Here is an 18,530-nt window from a genome sequence, read left to right as displayed (position 1 = left end):
CCACTGTTTTCGGTGTTTGTCAGATTTCAGTCTCAAAGTGTAGGTCATTTTCTCCATTATATATATGTCCTCGATTACATCAGTCCATTCTTCCAATTTTAAAGGGTCACTTTTCAGCTAGTTTTTTGTTATTACCTTTTTGCTTGACAACAACACAATTTTAAACAAGTAATGGTCCTCCTTTCTTACATTTTCCCATATTCCAAAATACATTACTCGTGCCTCACACAGCACAGCACACACATTTCGTTTGCCTTTATTGGTTGCTTTATGTCCTATATGGTGAACTGTAAAGAGCAAAAATGAGAAACTTTGGATTTTGCTTCCAGTTGAAAATCTGTTTTTCCCTTCCCCCCCTTCATTTTAACATGTATAGTTGACACACTGTGGTTATTTGCATGAGGATTTTGTGCGTGTGTGTGTGTGCTGTTATTCTTTGTTAATAATAACATTCAGTCCTTCATGAATGTGTGACTTAACCTGATACTACAACATTCACAGTGTTCACAGTGTACAGCCAGTCATTGGTCTTATCTCTGTAACTGTTTTTTTTTTACCTTTTCATAACCCCATCTTTAAAAACAGGAACTAAAGGTGTAAAGAAACACTTCCAAAACAACAAGTCAGTTGTGTATTTTGTCAGTTACAAATCTGGAAAATGTGTCTAAAAAAGGATATATCCATCATTTGTAATCCAGGCTAGCAGATTTCGATTAGGCCTATAGTCATTTACAGCTGTTAATCCATTGGCCCATGCGTCAGGATGGCTTTACCCATTTTCTTCATCAAGTTAAGACTTTGCTCATACTCTGAGTGACAAGTTGCACTTTTTAGTTCCAGTTGATCATCATTAGTCACCTGAGCTGCAATACATTTGTTTATGAAAAACAGAAGCATTGGTGGGGCTGCGATAGTGTATGTGTGAGCTTCCTCTTTGCTGAAACAGTTTGCCAGTAGAGCCCTTCAAAATTTACTTTCTCACCTGGGTGATTTTTTACTGCCTTTATCAATCAAGACCAAAGCATTTTATTTGCTGAAAATGTTCAAGAGGTTGTTACAGTTCCTGACTGTATCTTCAGTGGCTTCAAACAGGACAGAACATTTACCTGTTGTGAATCATCCCTCTGCTCCTGGGGTTTCCAATAAATCAGCTCTACCACCATCTGTCTCACGTGTGGTTTCATCCTCTTTTTTGGGAAGTGTTAGATTATAAAGCTCAGCCTTCTTTCTGATACTTCACATTCTGGTGTTGTAGATCAACACAGTTTGCTTTATGCACTGTATTCACAAGTTTAGACCACATTGGACCAGCTAATGGCCTCTATCAATAAACTGGCCCTTCAGTTTTACTGTCATTACTGCTAATTCTGTATTGTGCTCCAACAGTTACTAAATTCTAATGGGACACAGAGCAGATTGTATCTTTCCTCACAGACTTCCTTTTAATCTTGACAAATAAAATAACTTATCTATGATATGCCTTTCCATTATTTTGAGATCAGACCGGTAAATGTCAGCAAGCTCCATATTTGGTGACAATCAGTATAACGATACATGATTTTTTCATGCTTATGAATGAGTCAAAACGTGACCTGAATTTAATTCAACTGCTCAATTTGAGCATGCGCATCTGGCACGGGGTGTGTTACATGACCGCCCAGGTCGCAACCATAATGCTACCTCTGATTGGCTGAATTTCTTCCCAGTTATTGCTGTTTTACTGCACCTACATCCTACACTGAGTCGCCATCGAGGTCCAAAGATCACTGCACTGTTCAAACAAGCTCTGAGTTGCTAGGTGGAGGGGTATCCCAGCCCAGTTCTTCCTGGATGAACCTGAAATCTCTACTGTAGGCACCTCTCCCACCACTGGGTACCTGGATTGGTACCTAGCGTGGGTTAACTTTGTCAAAGGCGGAAATAAAAGGAAACTTTAAAATCTTAAAAACCTCTTTTTTTCCCCAGCCTGTGCTTGTGTGTGAGCAGGACTTTGAGGACAGAGGAAATCATAATTTTGTTAAGGTATGTGGCTGATTTTCACTTCAGACCGTGGAAGTGTGTTTGATATCCTGAATGTCATTAATAATAATCACAAACAAGCTCACAATTTGAACCCTTGAAGTCTGACCTAGATTTCCGGCCAGGTCAGATTCACAATAGTTTGGACCGATTTAATATTATTGTGAGTGAAGAAATATTAAATGAAACTTAACACAGTTTGTTGGCTTCTTTTTATGCTTGAAGATTCCATAAATGTATTAGGTAGCATTAGAGGTTAGTGTCTAACCTCTGACTCACTTCATTACTGTTAAATTGCTATTGATTTCACTGTCAACATTTCCTATTCTCACTTTTTCTATTCAGAACTTTACTTTGCAAAAAGAAAACATGATGAAAAATACAAACAGTACTTGTATGTTATAATGAACACTTAAGGGTGATGAACAAACCTGGTTGACTGGCACAAACGGTTAAAACAGGAGTGGTTTTATGTCTTTATAGCTTAGTAACACAAAGTCTGGAGAGTGGGTGTACAGTGCAGTGAAATGTATTTGCCTCCTTCTTAATTTTTTTTTTGCACATTTGTCACAGAATAATTTTTTTATGTTAGACTAGGATAACTGAGAATGCAAATGGCGTTTTTAAATGATGATTTTATTTATTAAGGTAAGCTAGCCTATGTTGCAAAAGTAATTGCCCCCTAATCATAACACCAGGTTGTGCCACCCTTGTCAGCAAGAACTGCAATCAAGTATTTGTAATATCTGAGAATGAGTCTTTCACGTGGCTGGGGAGGAATTTTGGCTCACTCTTCTTTACAGAATTGTTTTAATTCATACATATTGGAGGGTTTTTGAGCATTTTGAGTGTGCTTGAACTTCATGGCACAAACTTATGGCTATATTCTCCCTCATTAACATTTTTTTCTAGTAGAATGCAGAACTAATACTTCCATCTGTTACAGCAAGTTGTCCAGGTTCAACAGCCTAGATAACAGCAAAAGCAGCCACAGACCATCATGCTACCACCACAGCAATATGTGACTGTTGGCGTGATGTTCTTTTTATGAAATGCTTTGTTAGTTTTACGCCAGATGTAACAGGATATATTTTTCAAGTAAGTCCACTAAATGTTTTCCCAAAAGTCTTGAAGATTGTCAAGATGTTTTTGGCAGGTTTGGGACAAGTCTTTGTGTTGTTTTTGGTCGGCAATGTTTTTAACCTTGGAGCTCTACCATAGACGCCATTTTTGTCCAGTCTCTTGTTGTTGAATCATGAACATTGACCTTAACTGAAGCAGGTCAGGCCTGCAGTTCTTAAATGTATTTTTCTGGATTTGTCTGTGGCTTCATGCAATCTCTAAGGAATTTTGCTAGGATGCCCACTTCTGGGAAGGGTCATCATTTTAAAAATTGCATTTTGTATTTACTCTGTCTAATTTTCAAATCTTTTTACCCTATATCTATATAGTTCTATTTAGTAGTAATAAATAAAGTATAGATAGATAGATATAGTATGTAGATGATAGTAGTTGTTTACTACCATCATCAGCACTGTTTTGGTGAAAGAATAGTGTCTGTCATCAGTCAGTGGCTACTCAATATATCAACAAAAGAAAAAAAGAAAAATAAGGAATTGAACATATTGCATGTAAAACTTTAAGCTTTTATTAAGCTGTCAGAGCTTTTAAGGTTGGTTTTCTTTCATTTTTTTTTTTTTTTACAGTGAATCACAATTCTACTTAAACATGGCCTTCCATATATTAACTGATTCCCTCTTGCTTTTGCAAGTTTCTCCTTTCACTTGCTTTTTCGATATATGTAAGCCACAAAGGAACAACTGTTTGCCTAGCTACATAGGTCACTGTCATAAAAACACATGCATGCTTTCCCTAGGTTGTAAAACATGGAAATACTGAGATAAAGATGGGATCTGTAGTGTCACGCTTTAACCGGGTACGTGGAAAAGGGAAAAGCGAAGGTAAGCTCTGATGCATGCAGAATTTCTGCTATGCGCTGAATAACTGTTATGTTTATCAGGGTTTTCTTGTTTGAAAATATTCCTGGACTACTGGGTTTTGAAACTTTTGTAAATTTAAGTTTTAAGTATGAATTGGAGTAAACATTTTTTTCAGAGTAGACTTTTTTTTTCTTAGCGCTCCTTTAACTTATTGTAAACTCTCGCCCTCCATATTTTATTTTCACAGAGGAGAGACGTTTAAGAGCTAATGACAGATCTTTCAATTTATCTCATGGCTATGCTGTAAGTATAAAAACAAATCTTATTATGAATATTCATTAAATACCATGGATATAAGAGACTGTTTGAAAGTCGTACTGAGATCGAAAGCACAGATTGCTACTTCACTGCAACATTTACAGACATACTTAAATGCTGTCAATCACAAATGTATCTTTGAGGGGTTTTTTGGGTTTTTTTGGGTTATTTTGTTTTGAAAATTACATACATCTCAGAGACTGATATCTGGAAATTTCCTCTACTTTAGAACAATGCCATCAGGACCTCCAAATACAGCATCTTCACCTTCCTGCCGCTTAATTTATTTGAGCAGTTCAGAAGACTTGCTAATGCCTACTTCCTCTTCCTTCTTATCCTTCAGGTATCTCTACAGAACCATCTCTGCTTATTGTGCAAACATTATAAAATGTCCATAAGTAATGCAATTTAAGTTTATTTAGCTTGCAGATGATCAAGCTAAATGATCATTGTACTAAAATAGTGTATGTGTGTGTGTGCCCACAGTTAATCCCACAAATCTCCTCTTTGTCGTGGTTCACCACAGCCGTCCCTTTGGTTTTTGTGCTGTCAATATCGGCAGTCAAGGATGCCAATGATGACATAGTAAGCAGAAATTATAAAAATTGGAAACAGAATTGAAATCGTATTTAACTAAAAAAGAATCTCACTCAATATTAGGGAAAAGAAAAAATAAGGAACTAAAATCTGATTTGTAAGCAAACAATGTTTTCTCTTGTATCAACTGAGCAGAACAGACACAAATGTGACAGACAAGTGAATAACCGAAAGGTGGACGTCCTCATGGATGGCCAGTAAGTCTTTGGAAACCCAAATGAAAAAAAGAACAACTTTTGTGTGAAGAATTATGCAGTGTTTGGATTCATTTCTGTTTTATGTCTTTGTTCCTTTTCCCAACAGACTAAAAAATGAAAAATGGATGAATGTTCAGGTTGGGGACATAGTCAAACTGGAGAATAATGAGTTTGTCACAGTAAGTTTTGGGAGGCTATAGCAAAGATTTGAAGAAAGTGAAAGCAATTAAATTCAAAAGCTTCAATCTACTGGACCGTACTTATTGCTTTCATTTCTTAGGCAGACCTTCTGTTGCTGTCTAGCAGTGAGCCCCTTAATTTAGTTTATGTGGAAACAGCTGAATTAGATGGGTGAGTGTGGAGTACTGTGCAAAAACCTGTGTATGTTAGCATAATGGCTAATTTCTAACAATGCCTTACATTTCCCTTACCTTTTTCATGTCCTCTTGGTCTCCCCCAGAGAAACCAATCTGAAGGTGAAACAGGCTCTGACTGCAACCGGAGAGTTGGAAGACAACATTGAGGCATTGGCTGCCTTTAATGGTGAGAAGATACAGAAACAGAAACAACAGAAAAAATACTCTTGAATGAAATTTTTACAGTACATTCCTGTAAATAATGTTTTTGAGGCTATGTCTATAAAATCCCAATTTCAAAAAAGTGATGACACTGTGCAAAAATATACAATGATATGCATTATCATGATGCAACAAAATTCTTCTGCCCTCAGCTGAATGTCTCTATCCAACTTATGCAGAAAGCTAAACATTAAATGGCTTCAGTGAACACTTAGGAGACTGTGTCACATTCTTCAGGGCTTTACTGATTTGCACCATTTGTAAATTCTTTCATTCTTTTGTAAAACTGTAATAACAGAAATAGAGTGCGGTGTATTTAGTCTCCATACAAATACACAAATGGTACATTCAACATTGTTGTCGTGAGTAAACAGCCACTACACAATCTCAACATCAACAATACACTGGCATCACATGTCTAGAAATACAGCTAACACCATACGCTGGTATGTTTCATGCTAACAGGCTAAACAAAGCACCAACAGCTAGCTTACACTAGTAATGTAACAAACTTTTTAAACACAAAAGAAAGTCATCCCTTCACTGAACAAGGTACTAATAAGTGAGATCAATCAATCAAATTCACCACACTTACCCATTATGCCTTGTCAAGAGTAATAGATGCAGGAATTGTCAGAGACACAGAGAAATGGACCTTCCACTAGATAGCAGGCTTTGCCATGAGAAGATCAGGAAAAAAACACATTTACTGACACGTAGATGCAATTACTTACAGAACAATGACTATGATTTGTCATATAACAAACTTATAACACACCTCAGAAATACCCACGAGACAGAATAAAAACAGATCAAATTTTTAAATTGAGACTTTTTACAATTTCATGAATATTTACTAATATTAGTAGCACTGCATTAAAATCAGGCATGGTTCTGTCAATGAAATTACTGCACAAGCTCAGGAACATTTTCAGAAATTGCTTTTTCTGTGGCCAAATTCAAATGAATTTTCAAGTTATGTTTGAAAAATAAAGCCCCATCTTCTGTATTAAAGAGGAGAGTGCTTGTTCAGCAGCAAATACAATTACTGCATACTGTATCAAGTCGGATAGAGGTACATTAGTGAATGGGAAATTGGCAGCTGCACATCAGGAAAGGCACCACTGAGGATAAAAGGTATAACCAGGTTTTAAAACAACATCCCATCCAGATTGTGTCTTTTTCAAATGATATGCTTTGCATATTTTAGCAGGATGCTAAACCTCATACTGCATGGCTTCAAAGTGGAATAGTTTGAGTGTAGTTTATCTTGCTTACCAGCTCACCTTTTTTTAAATAAATGCTGACTTCTCTACTCTCCTTATTCATTCTTTTATTTCTTTCTTGATACTCTAAATATACTTTTATGAGGAAAGCTATCACTCACAATGTCCTTTAACAGTAACCTACTGTACATAGACTAATAATTACCTGTGCTGTAAAGAAGAAGGGGTGGATCTTTTTGACCAGGCAAATGAATTACAACAGAAATAAAAGGAAGAAATTCAAACTAAAGCAGACATTTTATTCCAGGCTTGCAAGGGCCTTTCCAACCATTGGTGCCCTAGCTAGTATGTCACACTTTTTCCTGCCCTATGAGGCCCATGCAAGTTGCTCCCATCACATTCAAAATGACCCAAAAATTATGTTAGAGAACTTAAAAGATTGACACATTGAATTTGAATTGTATTCTGTGAATGTATTTATTTTGAGTATTTTTTTAATTTCTGCAAACAGCTAGACTTAAGGACGTGGAGCTATATGTGAGCTTATTCCCTTGAAACCTGGGAACTTTAATCCAAAATCTGTTGCTGACGCCTCTGTTTCTCAGGTGAAGTGCGATGTGAACCTCCCAACAACCGTCTGGATAAGTTCAAAGGGACCCTGACAATGAACGATGACATCTATGCTTTGGACAATGACAAAATGCTGCTCAGAGGCTGCACTCTCAGGAACACTGAGTGGTGCTTCGGTTTGGTAATTTTTGGAGGTATGCTAGCTCGCTAGTAGTACTGCAGTTGTGTACAGTTTGCAATGGACAAGATTCTTTTTGGATTTAACCTTTATAATTTACTCTGATAATAATGTAAATACACACAGTAAAGTAGAGGATGGATGGGCCTCTTGAGTAAAGTGTGCGAGGGCATCCAAAGGGTGCATGTGTTACACATTAGACTTGTTAAAGTGTCCAGCTTTTGAAAGTGAAATAGCCTAACTATTTATATTCACCTGCATTGTAAAACCAGTTGTAGTGGACCTATATAAAATGCTATTTTCTGTTGTTGTTGTTTTTAGCACAATTTATTAGCTAAATTAGGAATTTAATTTGGAAAGAATTTAACCTCTGAATCTTCCTTCTAACCAATCAGACTATAGAAGAATTATCTTTAATGTGTCGCACTAACTGCCATCTCAGTTACTGTTTTGTCCAGAAATAATTTGTGAGTACATCTATCAATTGGCACATCTCTTTTTGAGGTACAGGTTATTACGGGACTCACAAAAAGTCTTTCTGAGAATCAGCTTCAACCAAATTCACACATTTGTTAGAGGTTTCACAGTTTCTATTATAGAGGTGAGGGTCTCTTCCTTGTACTAAAGTCTACTACAGTGTGTTGTGTAAAAGCAAAAAATCCCTGTATTTCTTTTACTACTTTCTCCTACTACTAAACAGTCTGTAAAACTTCTAAAAACTGTAACTGTCACACCAGTATTGTCACCAGTGTGTCTCAACATGACAACATGAACCTCTACAGGTCCTGACACTAAGCTGATGCAGAACAGCGGAAAGTCAGTATTCAAACGGACCAGCATTGATCACCTGATGAATATCCTTGTATTGTGTGTGAGTTTATAGACACGTACCTTTAACTGTTTTAAAGATGACTCATAATATATATTACGTTCATAAAAACATTAATTACTCACATGCAGATTTGTGATCTCTTTACTCTATCAGATCTTCGGTTTCCTGGGATTTATGTGTGCCATTATGGCCATTTTAAATGCATTCTGGGAAGCAAGCGAGGGCTCTTTGTTCACTGTGTTTCTTCCTCGCGAAGCGGGCATTGATGCTCATCTCTCATCATTCCTCACCTTCTGGTCTTATGTCATCATTCTTAACACAGTGGTACCAATTTCTCTCTACGTCAGGTAAGTTTCAGCACAGAAAACCTTGACAATTGTTTCATGTTTTGACCAACTGACCAATTTTTGCTACAATATTAGCATGGAAGTCATTCGTCTGGGAAACAGCTTCTTCATAAACTGGGACAGGAAGATGTACTATCCTAAGAATGATACTCCAGCTCAGGCAAGAACCACCACACTCAGTGAGGAGCTAGGCCAGATTAAATACATCTTCAGTGACAAGACTGGCACTCTGACACAGAACATCATGACTTTCAACAAGTGCTCCATTAATGGAAAAGCTTACGGTGAGCAGCTTTGCTTGAGTAAAAATTAGTGAGGCAAACGGAAACAAGCATTGGTTGAAAAAGTGATTTTTAAGGTATATTTATCTTCTATTAAGGGGACCTCTATGATTTCTCTGGACAAAGAGTGGAAATTACAGAGGTGAGAGGAAAACAGATGATTACTCTGTTTTTGAACTTTGTTTAAAGAAAGTATTGATCCAACTTTGTTGTTTTGGCTTTTCTTGCAGAGGACAGAGAGAGTGGACTTCTCCTGGAACAATCTGGCTGATCCAAAGTTCAGCTTTCATGACCACAGTCTGGTGGAGATGGTGAGAAGTGGAAACCCTGAGACTCAGGAGTTCTTCCGCTTGTTATCCCTGTGTCACACTGTCATGCCTGAGGAAAAGAAAGAGGGTGAGGGGTCCCCTAAAAGACATCTTTTATTTAATAAAACTCTTTAAAAGCCGTTGATAGCAGAACTGCTTTGCAGCAAATGTCCTGATAATTGACTGTTTTTTTTAATAGAACCTAGTCTTAAATAATACAGAGTGACTGTTTTTCTTTTTTTTTTTAATTGCCACTATCACTATTTAAGGACAATTTCTCCATTATATGTGTAGGGCATATAAAAAAAAAAAAAAACAAAACCCAACAAATTGACTTTTATAGTCCTCAAATGAACAATTTTCACATTTTCGCTTACCACTATCGTTTATAATGTTTATGTTGTAGGAGAGCTCAATTATCAGGCTCAGTCACCTGATGAAGGCGCTCTGGTGACTGCTGCAAGAAACTTTGGATTTGTGTTCCGATCACGCACACCAGAAACCATCACAGTCATAGAGATGGGCAAACAAGTCATCTACAAACTTCTGGCTGTTCTGGACTTCAATAATGTGAGGAAGAGGATGTCAGTGATAGGTGAGATAAAGGGGCAGCAAGATGTTTAATTTCTAAAGTTTCTTTTTATCACAGAGAAGATATTTATTAATTTTCTTTAATATTTTATTAATTTTCCGATTAACCTCCTAGGACCTGCCGTCCACATATGTGGACATCACATTTTGGGTTACTTAAACCAAAATACTCAATTCTGCTCTACAAGGGCCTGATATCCACTTACGAGGACATTATACTGCTACTATATAAGCGCTATATAAATCCAATCCATTATTATTATTATTACTGTTCCATCGAAATTTTAAATGAATATCCTCATATGTGGCTCTCATTTTTCTTAGAAACTAAAATTAGGTAAAAAAAAAAAAATCTGCTAATTCGTTGTTTTTACATTTATCAGGCCCCAATCAGCCCAAATATCAAAGAGAAATTAAAAATGCATGCCGTGGAAGAGTCCGGGTCTTAGGAGGTTAAAGATCTATTTACATAATATTATAATTAAAAATATAATTTAAAAATATTGTCTCTCCATTCAACTTTTTATTTTATAACCTAGGACCAGCTGCTCAGTACCTACCTGTGATACATTTCTGAATAACATAATTGTAACTTTCCGTGTCATTTACAGTGCGTGGCCCAGAGGGGAAGTTGACTCTATACTGCAAAGGTGCAGACACCATCATCTTGGAAAGATTAGACCCCTCCTGTAACAAACTGATGAAGCTGACCACAAATCACCTCAATGTGAGCGATCCAAAACTTATACCAGCAGCTTGAAGCTAAAGTCAGAAGTATTTTTTTTTTAAAATTAATTTCATTTATCAAACAAAAATAGGAGTATGCAGGTGATGGCCTCCGTACACTGGCTTTGGCCTACAAGGATTTAGATGAGAGCTACATGAAAGATTGGACACAGCGCCACCATGAGGCCAGCATCGCCATGGAGGAACGTGAAGAAAAACTTGATGAACTTTATGAAGAGATAGAGAAAGATATGATGGTTAGTCCAAAAACCCTTGCCATGTTGCTAGATAGACCGACCACAGTTTGCTGGTTGATTGCCTGTGAGTACTTTGGCAGAAATGATACTTGATTTTCCACTAGAGTTACAGTTAAATGTGCATCTTTAACTATCATTTGCAACAAAAGCAAAGGATGGCTTCATTGCTTTACTTTCTGCAGCATCAGTTTAAATGATAACTACATTTGTGGCTTTAGTTGTTGGGAGCGACAGCTGTGGAGGACAAGTTGCAAGACGGTGTGCCACAGACCATTGAGCAACTGGCTAAAGCTGACATCAAAATCTGGGTGTTAACTGGAGATAAGCAAGGTCAGTGTCAACATACTGTGTAATCTATTTAAACCACTCATTTCAAAATGGATAAATAATACTGCCATATGATATACAGTTAGAAACATGTATTACACCAAAGTGACTGAGATTTTTTTTTGAAACAGAGACAGCAGAGAACATTGGCTATTCCTGTAACATGCTAAGAGAGGAGATGAAGGATGTCTTCTTTGTTTCAGCAAACACTGCTGAAGGAGTCAAAGAGGAGCTACTGTGAGTCTATTAGAAATTTAAACATACTTAAAATAACTAAGAAAGTTATGACCATTATTTAATTATGAACAAACTGACACATATTTTAAGCTTTTTGTTACCGTGCTTTCAAATAAACAGCCCATAAAATAATAGAAACTGTCATCTTATTTTTTAACTAACTATCATAAGCTAATTCTAACATAAAAAAAATAAGTTACATAAAAATCTGACTTAGGATAAAAATAATAGTAATGAAGAAAAAGAAGAAGATGGGTTAAGAGTTGTAAGACTTTAAGGTTTTTTAAAATATATTTAAAATAGTTTATTCTGTCCAAATATTTTCAGGAATGCTCGAAGGAAAATGTGTCCAGAAGCAGCAGAGGAGCCATCTGTGACTACATCCCGCGGAGGCCTGTTTTGGGTTGAGAAAATGGAGACTGTGCAGGATGAGAAGGTGGATGGAGAATATGGCCTAATTATAAATGGGCACAGTTTGGTAAGAAGCTGCTGAAGCCACAAGAATTGTTTCTTGTGTTGTTCCTTCTCACTTGTGCTTCCATGTATTAATCACCCAATGTTATGTTTGAAATAGATTTTATATGTGTATAGAAGGTGCTTAACTTGAGGTATGACTTATTCTGGTTGTGATATAAGCTGCCACCTGTCTGCACATGGACCGCTCAAGTATGTGATTCTGTTGAGAAATTGCTCTCCGTGCCTGGATGAGTGCAGCCTGCAGCTGAGCAGCGATCATCGGTTGTGGCTGCCTCTGATAAACACATCCAATAGCATGTTAGAGGCAAGTTTAATAGGAGACATATCAGGACAAAATGCTGGCCAAAAAATTGTCTGGTTATGCTCCTGATCCTGAACAGGTTGTGATACACTGGCTGAGTTGTGGCGGGGGTAGTCCTGTAAAGTCAGCCACAAACAGGATGCTGCTGCTAGAATGACACAAGCTCAGAATTACTTCATCCTGGTACTTCTACTTGGTACTTCAGCTTGCCAGTAGTATAACCTTAGTCAGATTTAGCCAGTCGCAGCACGACAAACGTGTTACATTCACTGTTTTGTGTGTGTGTGTGTGTGTGTGCTCTGAGACCAGTAGTTTAAGAATGCAGTAAACTGCACCAATTCTGAAGTGTGCAAGTAATTAAAACGAGTCATCCAGATCTGAAACCTACCTACTCACAGAATTTTTTTTAAGTGATTAAAATGAGAAATTTCCAGAATGTTAATTTAAATGTAACTGGCATTAAACATATACACTTTGGAATTTAATATTTTTATACTACAATGATTATTCAAATTTACCTGCCTTAAGAGACTTTCTTTTTGGTGTCCATTTTGAGGTGATAAGGTTGTGCCAGGGAGGCTTGGCAGATGACCTCATTGCACTACTGTAATCCCTTCTTCTCTTCATCATCAGGCTTTTGCACTGGAGAAGAACTTGAGGTTGGAGCTGCTGAGGACAGCATGCATGTGTCAGACAGTGATTTGCTGCAGGGTCACTCCTTTGCAAAAGGCCCAAGTGGTTCAGCTGGTCAAGAAATACAAGCAGGCTGTCACTCTTGCTATTGGGGATGGAGCCAATGATGTCAGCATGATAAAGGGTAACTGTATTTTTGCTACAACTAACCAGCTGGGAAATATGTAGCTACTGTTATTGATCCTGGCCGTTTTATTTCTTCCTTTTCTGTGTGTCAGCTGCTCATATTGGTGTAGGTATCAGTGGACAGGAAGGCATGCAGGCAGTGCTGTCCAGCGACTTTTCCTTTGCCCAGTTCCGTTACCTTCAGCGCCTCCTGCTGGTGCATGGTCGCTGGTCCTACATCCGCATGTGCAAGTTCCTTGGATATTTCTTTTACAAGAACTTCACTTTTACCCTTATGCATTTCTGGTACGCCTTCTTTTGTGGTTTCTCAGCACAGGTGAGACATATGCATTGTAAATGTATAGTGAAATGTAAATGTTTATATGCAGTTTGAGAAAACAGAAGGAAATATAGTAAGGAAGAAAAATGAGCAAAATAACAAAAAGGCCAGACAGCCAGACTGCAGAAAAACATGGATATACCGGTCAGTTGCTGATTGGCTGCTGAAGCCCTGTTTTGGACAGGTTAGAGTGCTCAGTTATCGGTTTATGCTAGCATCTTGTTTAGCAAGCTGCATTCATGGACTGTATAGCTGCATTGCACAGACACAGCAAATCATTTATCCGACTATAATTTAAATGGGTGATTATTATCACAACTCAGGCTATCCTGAATGGTTGCCATGAAGGAGGATGCAGGCTGTAAACACCATGCTGTAATGCATTTTAATAAGGTACACTATGGGAATTTACTTTTTTGACCCAGCTTCAAGGATCTACAGTTTTTGGCCCTTTGTTGCATTGGCTTTCTTTTCAGCCTTAGAAGTTTTCCATTTGCATATAATATAAACTTACCCAAAACAACACAAAAACAAAGAAATAGAGAGAATTTTAAATAAATAAACGTAGAGCTGAAACTAAACTTTTCACAAGCAAAAAGCAAAACTCTGTAGTCAGTCATGGTGTGTTAATTATTTATCTAAACACTGTTGTAGTTTTTGTGCTGGGAGATCTTTTTTTAATGATTTATCTCTATCTCAGACTGAAAACCAGTTCCTCACCAACAATTCCAGGACAAATGTATATAAGTAAATTCATATAATTTCTTTAATGCTACATTCATGCATATTCTGGTTATCTACAGACTGTGTATGACGAGTGGTTCATCACCTTCTACAACACAATTTACACAGCTCTTCCTGTCCTTGGCTTGAGCCTCTTTGAACAGGTATGTGTAGCCAGCATAGACTGGTAAGTCTAAATATCCCACCTTAAATTTCTTTCACATACAAGGACGAGGGGAGCAAGTGAATCAGCGCTCAGGGCCCAGAGACTAAGCAGGTCCTAAATACACCATTTATTCATAAATATACACTATTTCAAAAAAATTATTCAACATTTCTCACACACTGAGGTGCACCTCTGCCCTGCTGTCGATTACACACGTCGCCTCCCAATATCGTTCTTCTTGCTGTTGGGACTGGGTCGCTGTGTTACGCTGGCTGGTCCGTCGCTAATGTCCCGTCGCACCCCACGATCAGGCAGGCGCTGGCTTGCATGTGTTTCTTCCTTCCTCCTCTCTGAGCTCACCCTCTCCTCTAACAAGTTTGTTTGGTGGCTAATATCCCGCCTCAGGGCACGCCCACACTTCAACAAGTGCCTACTATTGTCCGCCTAGTCCACACTGGATTAAAAGGATATCGTGCAACAACACTAAAACATGCAATATAAATATCAGAATAAAACCATTCAAATAAACTCAGTACTCTATGCACCAATACACACTATGATCAAAACAACATAAACCATTAAACAAACACAAATTTCCACTGTGTGACATATGCAGCAGAAAATTATTCACAATGTTTAGTTAGTTTTTTTAATGTCATATCCCAGTGCCTGCATAAACCAGGCTTTCTCATCTCTTCCTTTAAACCCTGTTTTCTGCAGGATGTAAATGATCGCTGGAGTTTACAGCACCCTCAGCTCTACACTCCAGGCCAGAAGAACCAATACTTCAATAAGAAAGCTTTTGTGAGGTGTGTGATGCACAGCTGCTACAGTTCCTTGATCCTCTTCTTTATTCCCTGGGCTTCCATGCATGACACAGTCAGAGATGACGGAAAAGACATTGCCGACTATCAGTCGTTTGCTTTACTGGCACAGACCTGCCTGCTTATAGTGGTGTTTGCACAGGTAAGAAATACAACTCTTGTTGTCAGAAGCATTATAGCACGCTTGGCAATGACATATTAGCCTTGGAATAAAAGAAAATGACAGCGACGTCGCAACACTGTTCGTCCTCTGTTTCTGTAATATTTTGCACTACAAATCAGTGAACAGCTTTTTAGATGTGTAAACATATATTTGTGGGATTGCCTTTTTAATTTATATATGTATGTATCCCATACCACAGTATAAAATTATACTCATCTCAGTCACTGAACACATTTAAAAACAATCATTTTTTTCAGCTGTTTCTTGACACCTATTACTGGACAGCAATAAACCAATTATTTGTGTGGGCAAGTATTGCGGTCTACTTTGCCATCACTTTCACCATGTACAGCAGCGGCATGTTTTTGATCTTCACGTCTGCTTTCCCCTTCACTGGTAAGTAGATCTGCCATGGAGGCTGCTTGCTGTGGTCCACTTGATTTTTGAGAAATTAAACCATATCAAGTTATTTGGCTGATTGATACAGTGTAAATAGGTCAGCGTTTCCACGTATTCCATTTTTTTGTGGATTTAGTGTTTATCGCTTACATATGCACATTATAATGCTGTAACTTACAACAATTCTTTTACTTTGTTTTTAATTGCTGGTCCAATATTTGTTTGGATTCCAGGCACAGCAAGAAACTCTTTGAACCAGCCTAACGTATGGCTCACCATATTCCTGAGTTCGCTCCTCTGTGTCCTGCCTGTGGTAGCATTTCGTTTCATTCTCATACAGCTTCGTCCTACCATCAATGACGAGGTGAGAAAAATATTAGATAGACATTAAAGCCATCTTGTCTTTTAGGCATCTTATGTGTAGGAGTTGGTGGACCGTAAATAACGATGTGAACTGATGTAATGTTGTGCAAAAAACTAAATAAATATTAAAGTCATCTAACTTGTTTCTTTCTAGGTGAGAGCTAAGGCGCGAAAAGAGGCATTGCCAGCACCTGCTCCTCGTCGCACACTGAAAAAGCGCATCACCAGGCGGTCAGGCTATGCTTTCTCACACTCTCAGGGCTACGGTGCTCTGGTAATGTCTCAAAAATTCCTGCTGAAAGGACACATGAGAAGACTAGCTCTGTTTGACCACAGAGATTCTCCCATGGTTCAAAATCAGCCACAGCACTATCGCACTATTACTGAGGAGTCAGAGTCACAGAGCCCATAGCCTGGAAGTTTGCAGGGACTGAAGCACTTCATATATATATATATATCATAATTCTGAAGCTGAATCAACAGTCATGAGAGGATACACAGGGTAAATTCTGCTTTCCAGGTCAAACTTTTACACTTAAAACCGAGTCAGTATAAAAAAATCATGGTGTTTTACAGTACTGTGCAAAAATCTTGCATCAATCCTCAAAATGGGAACTAGGTGTGTTAGAAAATGATTTTTTGACCACTTTTGAAGTTGTTAAAGCAAATTAAGTTAACTTTCGTTTAATTTTAAGTTTTAAGAAGTTATTTGGCTGATTTTTGTTTATAATTTTCCACGAAATAAACGGCATATGATTTTTAAGCAATGGAGTCAGAAGTGCGTTCTAAAACAAACCTCCCGTTGCCACCCACGGCCTTTTCTTGGACTTTTTTGGTGTTTGGAACGTAAAAGGCCGCGACAAGGTGCAACAGTTTTTTTTTAAACTTAAACACAAATACATGGAAATACACTCTATACAGCAAAGGGTTTGTACACTTCTAACAAGCTTGAAAGTCAATATCTGTATGACCACCTTTATTCTTCAGCATTGCCTTAGCTCTCTTAACCAAGCCTTCTTGTAGTTAAGTCATCTTCAGGAATAGTTCTCCAATCTGGACATTCAAAGCTCTTCTTCTCCATCAAGATGATCTCACACTGTCTAGGTCTGTGCTCCAATCTATGATTGGTTTTGTTGTTGTTGTTGTTTTTGATACTCTGACAGTGTGTTTCACATCATTTTCATACTGGAAATGGTGGCTCAAAATGTGACGGTACTTTTCTATGTTCATAATTACATAAATTGTCAAAGGTTCCCACTGGCACTGGTTAAAATCTATCCTCAAACCATCACAGAGCATCTACTGTGTTTTACAGATGGCTGTAGACCTCTTTACTGATTCCACTGTGCATATTGATGACATTTAGTGATACTGATACTGATTTCATTTGGATTCATTAATCCATAAAACCTGTTGTCACTTACTAAATTGAGTAGTTTGGCATAGATTAGCCTTTTCCCACCTGTTTTCCTTTCTTAACAAAGGCTGCTTGAGAGCCAATCTTACACTGAGATCATTTCTGATTAACCTTTAGTGAACAGTGGATGGATCACCTGAAGAGCCTGAGGTCAGGTCTTTGGTGGGTTTTCTCCCTTATTTCTTAAGTTCAGGATTTTCAGGTACTGTTCATGTGTCGTAGATAGTTGGTTGACCTGTCACTTCTTTAGTCCACCATTTGTCCAGGTTCATTCAGTTAGGTTTATTTTTAAAAAAAAATCATTGGTCAGTGTTAACTGGCAAACAAAATGAACAAAAATATTCGTCTGAAAATTGTCAGGCACAAGGACAGGACTGAATGGGTGAAAAAGCAAAGAAAAACTTTGAAAGAGCATCAGAAAGCCTGGGGAATTATTGCTCAAAACATTTCAAATTTATTTTTTTTAAAATTAAGAATCATATGGTATGATTGATTTAAAGGTCTTAATTGAGCCAATGTTGGTTTGGTAAAAAGGCTTTGTTTGATCTGTTAAAAATATGTTAATATTAACCTGAAATTAGTTAAAAGAGACAGAAAAATGTGACATTCTTGGTTTCTGTCCTACATTGTTTTCTGTTTATTTTAAAATGTTGAACTTTCCACCAGCTGAACTGAAACAACTGGATTATTATACTAATCTTTACTGCATGTTTTTTCTCAGGTGAAATGTCACATGTTAATCTGAACAATTATCAATTGGTGATTTAATTTGAATTGAAGTCTATTATACTGTTTTCTTTTTAGTTATAATAAATTTTTACATAAAGATATTTGAACATTGTTTTGTTCTTTTCCGTATTATCTATTTGTTCATTTAACATTTGGTTCTTGATTGTTTAGGCACTAGCTTAAGCTCAGCATCTTCCAATTACAGCCAGGGGTCAGTGTCGTCTCTGTAACTGTGTGTTCACATTTTCACAACATTCGAAATAGAGCCTGCAAAGGCTGAAGTGTCATACTGGGGAAAGAT

The 18,530-nt window shown here is 37.5% G+C and overlaps 1 protein-coding gene across 3 annotated transcripts; it reads left to right on the top strand.

Moving 5' to 3' along the window:
- The first annotated feature begins 1,602 nt into the window (after nt 1-1,602).
- LOC113025960 (phospholipid-transporting ATPase ID-like) lies at nt 1,603-18,220 on the top strand. 3 transcript variants are annotated; one of them, XM_026174263.1, is made up of 28 exons: nt 1,603-2,022; nt 3,896-3,980; nt 4,207-4,262; nt 4,507-4,620; nt 4,764-4,862; nt 5,010-5,071; nt 5,178-5,250; nt 5,352-5,422; nt 5,532-5,614; nt 7,481-7,639; nt 8,406-8,494; nt 8,609-8,802; nt 8,878-9,086; nt 9,182-9,225; nt 9,314-9,479; nt 9,798-9,986; nt 10,594-10,709; nt 10,801-10,965; nt 11,184-11,295; nt 11,424-11,529; nt 11,857-12,007; nt 12,941-13,124; nt 13,219-13,442; nt 14,249-14,332; nt 15,055-15,300; nt 15,579-15,717; nt 15,954-16,084; nt 16,238-18,220. In XM_026174263.1, the coding sequence occupies exons 2-28, from the start codon at nt 3,926-3,928 to the stop codon at nt 16,493-16,495; spliced, it is 3,579 nt and encodes a 1,192-aa protein (XP_026030048.1). In that variant the 5' UTR covers nt 1,603-2,022; nt 3,896-3,925; the 3' UTR covers nt 16,496-18,220. The 3 variants fall into 3 exon arrangements, with proteins under 3 accessions (XP_026030048.1, XP_026030050.1, XP_026030049.1); XM_026174264.1 differs by lacking the exon at nt 1,603-2,022 and having other exon boundaries at nt 3,770-3,980; XM_026174265.1 differs by lacking the exons at nt 8,878-9,086; nt 9,182-9,225; nt 9,314-9,479; ... (11 more) ...; nt 15,954-16,084; nt 16,238-18,220 and having other exon boundaries at nt 8,609-8,806.
- The last annotated feature ends 310 nt before the right edge of the window (nt 18,221-18,530 follow it).

Source organism: Astatotilapia calliptera, chromosome 7 (genome assembly GCF_900246225.1).
Source record: "Astatotilapia calliptera chromosome 7, fAstCal1.2, whole genome shotgun sequence".
Taxonomy (NCBI): domain Eukaryota; kingdom Metazoa; phylum Chordata; class Actinopteri; order Cichliformes; family Cichlidae; genus Astatotilapia; species Astatotilapia calliptera.
The sequence above is the reverse complement of the archived record's forward strand: the minus strand, read 5'-3'. Positions and strand labels throughout refer to the sequence as shown.